Source organism: Neophocaena asiaeorientalis, unplaced genomic scaffold (assembly GCF_003031525.2).
Source record: "Neophocaena asiaeorientalis asiaeorientalis breed wild unplaced genomic scaffold, Neophocaena_asiaeorientalis_V1.1 scaffold205, whole genome shotgun sequence".
Taxonomy (NCBI): domain Eukaryota; kingdom Metazoa; phylum Chordata; class Mammalia; order Artiodactyla; family Phocoenidae; genus Neophocaena; species Neophocaena asiaeorientalis.
In genome coordinates this window covers 1384774-1396246 of record NW_020174369.1, presented here as the reverse complement: position 1 = coordinate 1396246, position 11473 = coordinate 1384774, and the positions used below count along the sequence as shown (strand labels likewise).

The window sequence follows — 11473 nt, the reverse complement described above, 5'->3', positions numbered from 1 at the left end:
TCTTTGTGTCCCTCCATGCTGCTAAGGAAGCAAGCGTTTATGACTGAAAATAGAAAGGGCTCAGAAAATAACCCACTGATGCAACTGAGAGGTAACCGAGCAGAGGGCAATAGGAAGGTGGTAGGGTGAGAGAAGGGTGAGGGTGGGGAGAGCTTCCCAGACCAGAATGGCATCTTGTGGGAGTTAGGAAGATGGCTGCCAGGGCTGAAGAAGCTGGGGAACTGCAGCCTGGGATCAAAAAGATTCTGTTATATCCCCCACTCCTTTCTCTGTCCCTCTCTAAAGAGTCAAGATACAATTACCCTACAGGAGAAAAAGGGAAGGAAGTGGACTATTTGACACCCACTTGTCCCTGTTCGTTTGACTGTTCCCATGTATTTCATCCTCTTTACACTTACTGGTTGAATGATATATGAACCTCAGTTTCTTCATCTACCAAATTGGTATAATGTCTCCTTTGTGTAATTGTTCTGTATGTTTGAGAAGGTAATACATTTAAAGTCAAGCAAACTCTGCTCTGAGATGATGGCGCAGATGTACTTTTCCCTGGTCCCCCTGCTAAGTACAACTAAAACCCCTGGATATTCTATATAAAGGTTTTATATATATATATAGTATATACATATATATACACTATATATACACACTATATATATATGTGTGTGTGTGTGTATGTGTATATATATACATATATATATAGTATTTTTTATATTCAAACATAAGAAAACTAGAACACTCTGAAAAGGTAGAAAGAAGAAGGTAGACCAGCTAGGGACCTCTGGACCCAACAAGGATAAGTGGTGAGATCCTTGGGTTTTCTTCTTGCTTCATATATCCCAGACTTGGAGCTGAAGTAGCTGCCAACCCAGAAACACCAATGGGCACAGACAAAACAGCTCCAACAGAAGCCTGCTCTTTCTGACCAAAGGACCAGGAAAAGGGGAGCCTAGAAAGGCAGAAAGCCTCTAGATAACAACTGTTCTCCCCCAGCTGAATGTAACACAAAACAAAACAAAACTGGCCCCACCACCACCAGCCAATGCTGAGTGGGGAGTCTGGACATCCACCCTCATCAAGCTACAATGATGCACTCCAGCCCCTCCACTGAGGTGTTTTCAGAGAAGGCCAAGTAGAGAGCTGGGACTTTTATCCCTGCCAGGGTAACAAAACTCTACTTACAGTGATAGCCAGTGAAGACCATATGGGGAGCATGGACTCCAGCCCTCCACCCAGAAATAACAAGGCATCCTTTCCCCTCCCTGTTGGGTTGGTGTCAGAGCAGACCTCGTGGAGAGTCAGGACTTTCACAAACACCCGGTAGTAAAGGCAACCATCCTCTCCCTGTGGTATCAGCAAAGGCTGTGTTGGGAGCAATAACAAGACTTAGCAATCCTAAATGTATACACATGAAATTCCAGAGCTGCAAAATATGTGAAGCAAAAACTGAAAAAAGAAATAGACAAATAGACTATTATAGTTTGAGACTTTAATATTCCTCTCTCCACAATTGACAAAACACCTAGACAAATAATCAGTAAGAATACAGTAGAATTCAACAACACTATCAACCAGTAGGATCTAATTGACATCAATAGAACACACAAGAGCAGAATACACATACTTTTCAAGAGCCCATAAACATATTCCAAGATAGACCATATTCTGGGCCATGAAACAAAGCTTAAAAAATTTAAAAGAATTGAAATTATGCAGAGTATGCTTTCAGACCACAATATAATCAAACTAGAAATCAAGAACTGAAAGGTAACAGAAAATTCTCCAAACACTCAGAAACAAAACAACACTTCTAAACGTGGATCAAAAAGTAAGTCTCAAGGGAAATCAAAACATACATTTGAACTAAATGAAAATGAAAATACAACATACCCAAAATTGTGGAACACAGCTAAAGCAATGCTGAGAGGGAAATTTTAGCCCTAAATTCTTATATGAAAAATAGGAAAAGCCTCAAATCTAAAATCCTATCTCAAGAACATAGTAAAAGAGGAGCAAAATAAATCCAAAGCAAGTATAAAGGAAGAAGCAATAAAGAAACTTAAATAAACTTGAAAACAGAAAAACAATAGAGAAAATCAATGAAATCAAAAGTGTGTTCTTTGGAAAGAGCAATACAATTAACAAACCTCTAGTAAGACTGACAAAGAAACAAAGAAGACACAAATTAACACTATTAAGAGCAAAACAGAGATATCATTACAAACCCTGCAGATGTCAAAAGGATAAGTGAATATTATGCACAACTGTATACATGTAAATTTTGACAACTTCGATAAATACTGAACAATTCCCCAAAAAACACAACTCACCCAATATAAATCATTTGAATAGCCCTGTAATTATTTTAAAAATTGAATGCATAATTTAAAAACATAAAAACGTGATCTCAGTCTAGGTAATTTTGGTGGAGAATTCTACCAAATGTTTAAAGAAAAATTAATACCAATTCTACACAATCTCTTCTGAAAAATAGAAGTAGAAGCTAGCATTAACCTGATACCAAACCCAGATATCAGTACAAACGAAGAAAACTGCAGATCAATATCCTTCATGAGTATAGTCATAAAAATCCTTAACAAAATATTAGCAAATAGATTTCATCAAGATAGAAAAATAATTATATACCACGACTAAGTGTGGTTTATTCATTGTAAAGTTGGTTCAGTACTCAAAAATCAATCAATTAAATCTGCCATATTGACAAGCTAAAGAAGAAAAAAAATCACACAAACATATCAATCAATGCAGGAAAAGTGTTTGATAAATTCAACACCAATTCATGATAAAAAAAAACTCTCAGAAAAATAAGAATAGAGGGGAACTTCCTAAACTAGATAAGAACATTTACAAAAAGTCTGCATGATACTTAATGATACAACTCTGAATACTTTACCCCTAAGATTGGGAACCAGGCAAGGATGTCCACTTTCACCACTCCTATTCAATGTAGTGCTGGAAGTTCTAGTGAGTGCAATAAGGCAAGAAAAGGAAATGAAGGAATACAGATCAAAAAGAAAGAAACAGTCATTATTTGCAGATGACATGATTGTCTAAGTAGGGTATCTCAAGGAATTTACAAAAAAAAAAAAAGAAAACCTTCTAGAACTGATAAATGAATTCAGCAAGGTCACAGTATACAAAATAAACATTAAAAAATCCATTGTGTTTCTATACACTACCAATGAACACTTGAACACTAAAAATGAAAAAAATGTAATACCATTTACAATCACTCAAAAAAGATAAATGCTTAGACTAAAATCTAACAAAACATGTATAAGAGTTAAATGTTAAAAACTACAAAATGCTGATGAAATCAAAGAAAATCTAAATAAATGGAGAAACATTTACGCTACATTTATGGATTGGCAGACTGAATATAGTAAAAATATTAATTCTCTCCAAGTTGATATACAGGTCTAATGCAATTTCTAGTAAAATCCCAGCAAGATTCTTTTATAGATATAGACAATATTATCCTAAAATGTGCATGGAAAGGCAAAGAAACTAGAATAGCTTAAAACAGTTTTGGAGAAGAAAAAGTGGGGGAGGTATCAGACTACCTAATTTTAAGAATTATAGCTTCTGTAACCAAAACTGTGTGGTATTGGCGGAGAGAAACACATAGAACCATAGAACAAAATTGAGAACCCAGAATTAAGACCTATACAAATATGCCCAACTGATTTTGTTTTTTTACAAAATTGTAAAGCAATTCAATGGAGGAAAGATAGCCTTTTATCAAATGGTGTTGGAGCAATTGGATATCCATAGGTAAAAAAATTAAATAAACCTCAATGTAAGTCTCACATCTTATAAAAAAAAATTAGCTTAAAATGGGTTTCTTCCTTCCTCTGCCTGCAAATGGTGAGGAATCTAAATACTACCTTTCTGGGACAAAGAGAATGAGGGGGAAAGGAAGGGAAGGAGAAAGAGGCTTTGACATCACTTTTGGGTGAGTCTGTCCCTTAAACAATGCCCAGAAATCAGAAGGCCATCACCTCAGAGGTGCATGGCTCGGCATAGGTGCCTTTCTGAAGCTTCACCTTTTCGTACAGAACTTGGTGATGTGTAAGCAGATTTTAGGCTTGTCTGGAAGCTCTGCAGAATTGTCCTCAGAGCTCATCTAGACCAGTGCCTTTCAGACTGTGCTTCCTAGGACCAAAGGCTGTCCTAAGGGGTCCTGGAGACCCTCGGGGATAACTTCCAGAGAAGTTCTGTTTATGCTCCTGTAATATTGCGTTTAAATGAATGATTCCATGGCTAGAAGAAAGTTTGAAAGCCATTTCCTATTGAGCGAAGCTGGGCAAGTTGCTTCCTTTCTCTGGTGTCTATTCCTCATTGGTAAATCAGAATCTTAGTAGTGATTTTTATAAAAATAGTTAGCTATTTTTTATTATTGTCTTTATAGTATTAGTAATAATTGTCTCACCTCCTGGTATAAAACAGGTGAAGGGACTTTTCCAAAGTCACACAGGGAGTTAGTAAATGGAAAAAGAGCTGAGGCCTGGAGGACATGAACATGATAGGATACTGCAGTTGGAGGTTTGCTGAAGACCATCTTCTGATATTTGTCCTTTTTCTCCCAGCTGGGACAAAGATATTCAGTGGAAAGAGTTGTATAACTCCCTGTGGAAAGTAAGTGAGGGCTCTAACGCTTTGGGTTACATCCTCCTGTTATATTATAATTCCTAGTCCTTTCCTGACCCCCTGGGATGTGATATTTGTCCTTTATATTCCTACGTTGGGAGCAGGTTTTGATGGCAATACTTACTATTGGGAGAACGTCCACTTTGCTAAGAAAAACAGTATCAAATTATGAATGCATTATTAATTGTGTGTGGATTATCTTTGTTTACTAGCCTTAGTAAGTATTGAACAAGTCCTCTCTGAGCCTTGGTTTTCCCATTTCTAGGACAGAATAGTATCTCCCTCCCCACCAGGTAGCAGGTAGAAGCAAAGAGTTCATGATTTGTTAATTCTTTCAAAAACACAGAACAGTAAATAAGTAGGGGGAGGGAGAGAGAAGGAGATTATCATTTTTAAAATTGGAAAATAAATTTATGCTTGAAAAGGATGAGGCAGACTGCATTATAAACAGGTATTCTTAAATGTTTTTAAAGCACGTAATAGCAGAATAAAATGTGTTGATTCAGAAACTGGTGAAAATAAAGAGTGTACAGTTACCGAAGCTGAAGTACATGTTATTAATCCTCCACACAGAATTTTAGGTCCCTGTGTCAACAATTACATGCACATAGTCCCTAAAGAAAAACTGTGATTTCATTTACTTTATTAATGGATTTTATGTGTAGAATAATAATGGCTAAGAAATGCATGTTACTCTTTGGTCAGTTCTGTAAACTAAAGCTTTGGGACTCTAGCAGCAAGAAAGAGAAAAGGAACTAGGGAAGTCCTGTTTATTATGCATGCATATTCATTAACAGTAGGGGGAAAACTTTTATAGATAAGTTATAAGCAAAGAAAAATTAAATTAGCAATTTTATCAAAAAACATGTCACTTTCTATACAACGTCTGGTGTTCTGCTAGTTATACGTGACCTACATCATTTCCTTTAATCTCCCCATGAACTCTGGGAGGCAGGTTCCAGTTGTCCCCATTTCACAGATGAGCAATCTGAGATTCGAAGAAATGAAGTAATTTGTCTGCACTTCCACAGGTAGGAAGTGGCAGGACTAGTCTGTGAACCCAAGTTCTTGCTACTACTTGTATTTGTTAATGGTTAAATTTGGCTTCGTCATTAAATAAAATCCATGAAACCTTTGAAAAAAATCAAAAGGTATTCAAGCCTTAGTTGGTGGTCACTCTCCTCTTTCCAAGCTGTACTAAGGAAACAAAACGCTCAGGGAGCCAAACACTTTTAGGCGTGCTGTGGAGTTTATCTTGTTGAAGTGGGATTTGGACTTTTGTTGGCCTTTTTCCTTTCCCTTTCCTTTCAAGTTTGCCTTCTGATTGCTACCACTAAATTGTAGTACTTTCTCTTCATCGTAGAGTATGAATCTGCTTAACAAAAAGGAAACTGAAAATTGTTTCAAATGTTTTTGAAACAAATTCACTGTACATTCCATCCTAGAAATCCCCCCAGACATGATACCGTGATGGATGACCTGAGAATTTCCCAAACCACGTGGACAAGTCTCCCATAGGCAGATTGTTCTGAAGGTTGAGAAAACTGAACTCTGCCACCTTCTATAATTGCTTTAATCCTGCATATTGTATAAGAAATGGGTACTATAAGGAACTGCCTTGAAATAATTTTTTCATGTTTATTTTAGCAACTTATGAAGTCAGAATTGAAGAACTCCAAAAGGTATTGTTTCTTCTCTTATCAGCTTCATAACTAAAGCAAGTGTGCAGAGTTGATTCTGAAGTAGTTTCTTTCATGAGGGAGGGATGGTCTTTGTTTTGGGTTTTCCCATGATTTGGGGGGATTTTCCAGACTCTAGCTGCTAAGATTCTGAAGCCTGAGGCCCTATAAGATCAGAGGCAGAGAATGTGTTAGGATGGGAGAAGGTGGTCCTAATCCATTCCTGGCCCCTTATCTAGGGTGGCCAGCACCAACTGGCCTGTAATAACTGTCCCTTCAGAGAGAAGAGCTCCTGTGCTTTCACACGAATGACCAGACTCCTGAAGGCATATTTTCTGGGCTTCTGGTGGGCACAGTGCTAGCAACTTGATTTAGGGCCCAAGCAGAATCATGGGCTTTGATCCCGGCTCCTGTCTGTGTGACCCTGAACCTCCCTTTCCTCATGTGTAAAATAGTGGTCATAGAAGCATCCCCACCAGAAGTCATTGTGAGAATGAAAAGAGGTAAATTCAGGTAAACAGTTTAATAGGAAGTGCTGGAATCTATCCCAGGCATTTTACCTCTCTGAGCTACAGCTGTCTTCTCTAAAACGGTGCGTTCCCCATGAGGGCAGGAAGTATATGCCTTGTAGTTACCTAATCTGCAGTAGTAGAGGCTCAATAAATGAGGGACCAATACTTGTTTCACTGAATTGCTGAGAGAACTAAGCCAGACAAAGTAGATGAGCACCTAGTACAGCACATGGTACACAGTAGGCACTTACCTAATGTTTTAACTGGGACAGTTAAGGTACTACTCCTTGATCACTGGGTACATTTAGTTGCGGTCCTTCATCTTTCTGCTTCATGGTTCTAATGCTTACTGGAAAGGATTGTTCATTTGTGATACACTTTATAGATAGGAAACTATAAATGATTATTATTCCTATTAACGAAAGCAGAAACAGTCCATTAAGATGCTTCACTTAGCTGGCAGTATCAGCAAATAATAAACTTCTCTGCCCAAGGGAACTTTCCAAATGACCAAATTTTATCTCATTCAAAATAAAAAGCATGAAAGTATTTTTTTTTAATCTTTCAGCCTTCAGATATGCATTACGTTCATCTTTGTTGAAATTAGAAAAAAATGTTCATCTCAGTGTTTTTTTTTTTTTTTTTGCGGTACGCGGGCCTCTCACCGCTGTGGCCTCTCCCGTTGCGGAGCACAGGCTCCGGACGCGCAAACCCAGCGGCCATGGCTCACGGGCCCAGCCTCTCCGCGGCATGTGGGATCCTCCCGGACCGGGGCACGAACCCGCGTCCCCTGCATCGGCAGGCGGACTCTCAACCATTGCGCCACCAGGGAAGCCCCATCTCAGTGTTTTTGAGCTCCGTGGCTGGAATCTGATTTCACCCTTTCTTTATGACTTGGAGTCCCCTGGAACATAAGGGGCTGAAAGGGCACTGTTCATGCTTTTCTTGTGAGATGCTCTTGGGCCCTCAGAGGTGTTCAGAGCCAGTTGCCCTCACACCAAACCACCACGGTCTGTTTGCTGTAGTTGTTTTCTTATCTCTATCAATTATTATTTCCTTCTCCTGTCAGCCTCTTGTGTCCAGCAGTGAGTCTTTCATGTGGTCGAGCACACACCAAGTCCCTGTTTGGAGACAGGCACTTGTGCCTGTGTGTGTGTGTCCCAGTCCCCCTGTGAGCTGGTATGCCTGCTTGCATTTTACAGACGAGAACTCAAGGCTCAGAGAGGTTAAATAACCTATAAATAATATAGCAAAGATACAAAGCAAGGTCTGTCTGACTTGTCTTTCTACCAGTGCTGTCATCCAATCTGCTAGGATTATATGGAAAATGAGAGCCAGTCATCCCTGAATGAAAGCTGTGAGGCTCTCCTCAAAGGAGGGTATATGAGCTCTTGGGCCTGGACTTTGTGGCAGCATTTTGGATGCTTTGATATTTTCTGTTCTCTTCAGGTGCTTGGCTAGAATCCAGATAGGGAATGGCATCAGATATGTGACAACTGACTAAATGAGGAGCTATGTTATGGTCATTGGGACATAATTTTAATGGCACCAAGTCTAGATAACGTGAGAGCTGAGTTATGATCAGACGGTACGTGATCAGGAACGGGGAATTCCCAGCATGGCTTGCACACTTGCCTGTACCGATTTTGCCCACTGGAACATTGCGCAAATATCGCACATTCTTGTTTGCTCATAAGATTTAAAAGTTCTTTATTCTACAGATGCATTCCTGGAAAAGTGTGCAGAGAACCGTTTATTTTTCTAAGTCAAATTACACGTTCCCGCTGGCACGCGCCGTAACTTCAGAAACGCCTGTTTTCTTTTCGATCGATCTTCAGTTACACTGGCAGTTCATGGAATGTTCTGTTGTCAGTGTCTACCTTTGCTCTGTACTGAGACCTCACTGGCCGGTCAGGTCTCTAATGATCTGTAACCAAACAACAGAGGCCTGGTTGGGGTTTGACTTGGGTAGGTTTCTGAAAATGACCGTTTTCCTCTTTACTTTCAGCCTTGGAAGAGTTTTCTCCATCAAGGACTTAGGTGAGTTTTATCGTCCAAAGGAAAAGCATGAATCAGCTGCTGACACTCTGCACTGCACTGGTTTTCCTTAATGGGCCAGCTGTTTCCAGTGCCTGACCTGGTTCAACACCCCTAGCACCTTTCAAGGTGCCTGGTGCAGAAACGGTGCTCAGAGGTCCTGCCTGGCCTTTCAGGTTCATCTCGTTCTAGAACACTGCACTCACTCAGCAGAGGCTTGCTGAGTCCCCAACGTGCTGGCCATCTGCTAACCACTAGGGCTGGAGCAGTGACAGAGACCTAGCCACTACCCTCAGGGGTTCCCCGGCGGGAGAGACACAGTCAAACAGGCATATAGCAATCACATGGATCCCAAAGAATTTACAGTTTCCAAAATGTACCATGCTGCTTCACGTCTCTTTGCCTTTGCTCATTTAATTCATTCACCCCAACTTAATGATCTGGCAGACTTCTACTAACCATCAGATGTCCCCTCCTGTAAGAAGCCTTCCTAATTCCCCTCCTCAGAGAGAAGTAGTCAGTCCCTGCCCTGCAGTACTGCTGTAAGGCACACACACGTTTGCACTAATGTCACGTATATCGTTTGTTTGCTAAGATTCCAGTTCATCCTCACTCTCCCCTCCCCTTCTTGTCTGTGTGCTCCTTGTGGGCAGGGCCCATTTTTCTCATTCTTGGTCCAGATCAGGGCCTTGGCACATAACAGTGCTTTTACCTGACTCTTCAGAGTCCGCCTCTCTCTCTCTCTCTCTCTCTGTCTCTCTCCCTGGAGGTTTTTTTTTTTTTAATTTTGTTTTAGCATCTTTATTGGAGTATAATTATTTTACAATGTTGTGTTAGTTTCTGCTGTATAACAAAGTGAATAAGTTATACATATACATATGTTTCCATATCCCCTCCCTCTTGCGTCTCCCTCCCACTCTCCCTATCCCACCCCTCTAGGTGGTCACAAAGCACTGAGCTGATCTCCCTGTGCTATGCAGCTGCTTCCCACTAGCTATCTGATTTACATTTGGTAGTGTATATATGTCCATGCTACTCTCTCACTTCATCCCAGCCTCTCCTTCCCCCTCCCTGTGACCTCAAGTCCATTCTCTATGTCTGCATCTTTTTAATGCATTAAAATAAACATGGTCCATGAGCTCTGGTGGAGCAAGTATCAACATTTCCTGGCTGAGGCTAAAAACACACGAGCTGAATCATGGGGGGAAACCCTGCTTCATCTCTCTCCTTGAGTTCTTGCCTGACCCTAAATTCATGACCCCTGCGATTACCTTGTAGCACCTGGCATGGTGCTGGGCTCATAGGAGAAACGTGTCAGATGATTACCTATTTAGTTCAATATTTATTGAGCTTTTTCTCCGTTCAGACACTGCTAGACTCTGAGGTTCAGAAATGAATAGAATATATCTCTAATGCTTAGTGCAAGATGAGAGTGGAGACCAGAGTGGTTGGGATGAGGGGGTCCGTTGGAGGGAAGATGACCACGTAAGTAGGAAATTACAATATCATATAATCACCGCTAAGGCAGTTGTGAAAACACAGAGGTGAGGCACCAGGCATGCTTCCTTCAAGAGTGACAACTGAGCTGAATCATGAAAACATGTAGGGACTGGCCAGGTGAAAATGGCAGAAGGCATGCCCCAGGTAAAGGACAAGTGGGAACAAAGACATAGTGTTGAACCGTGAGGCCAGTACAGGGATCCACAAAGAGCTGGATGATGCTTGAGCACAAAGTGCGGTGTGGGAACAGCAGGAATGAGGCCGGGGTCATATGCAGAGCTGGATCCAGGAGGGCCTGGGCTCCCTAATTAAATTCAGAGCAACCCTGTCCAATAGAAATGTAATGCAAACCACATATGTCACTTAATTTTTTTCTAGTAGCCATCTTTAAAAAGCAAAAAAAAAAAGTGAAATGAATTTTAATAATGTATTTTATTTTAGATCCCAAACATTATCATTTCAACATGTAATCAACACAAAAGTTACTAATGAAATATTTTAGATCCTTTTTTTCATACCAAGTCTTCAGGATCCAGATATGTTTTATACTTACAGCTCAATTTTTTTTTTAATGAATTTATTTTTGGCTGCTTTGGGTCTTCGTTGCTGTGCACGGGCTTTCTCTAGCTGCGTTGATCGGGGGCTACTCTTTGTTGCAGTGCGTGAGCTTCTCATTGCGGTGGCTTCTCTTGTTGCGGAGCACGGGATCTAGGTGCGCATGCTTCGGTAGTTGTGGCTTGTGGGCTCTAGAGCTCAGGCTTAGTAGTTGTGGCCCACAGGCTGAGTTGCTCCGCAGCATGTGGGATCTTCCCAGAGCAGGGCTCAAACCCGTGTCCCCTGCATTGGCAGGCAGATTCTTAACCACTGCGCTAGAGGGAAGTCCCGCTTACAGCTCAGTTTGGACCAGACACATTTCAAGTGTTCAATAGCCACATGTGGACAGTGGCCACTGTCTTGATGGCACAGATTTAGACCTTATCCTATAGGTCGGTGGAAACCACGAAAGCGTTTTAAAGCAGAAGTAATGTACTCCTCTCCCCTAGCATTCCTAGGAGTCACAATATTAAATGTAATTTG

The 11473-nt window shown here is 40.7% G+C and overlaps 1 protein-coding gene across 1 annotated transcript in view; it reads left to right on the top strand.

Moving 5' to 3' along the window:
• FYB2 (FYN binding protein 2) overlaps positions 1–11473 on the top strand; it is an 87919-nt gene that overhangs the window by 30980 nt on the left and 45466 nt on the right. Inside the window, 3 exon segments of the mRNA XM_024756222.1 lie at positions 6316–6350; positions 8581–8748; positions 8868–8899. Of these exon segments, the coding sequence (XP_024611990.1) occupies positions 6316–6350; positions 8581–8748; positions 8868–8899 (235 nt within the window).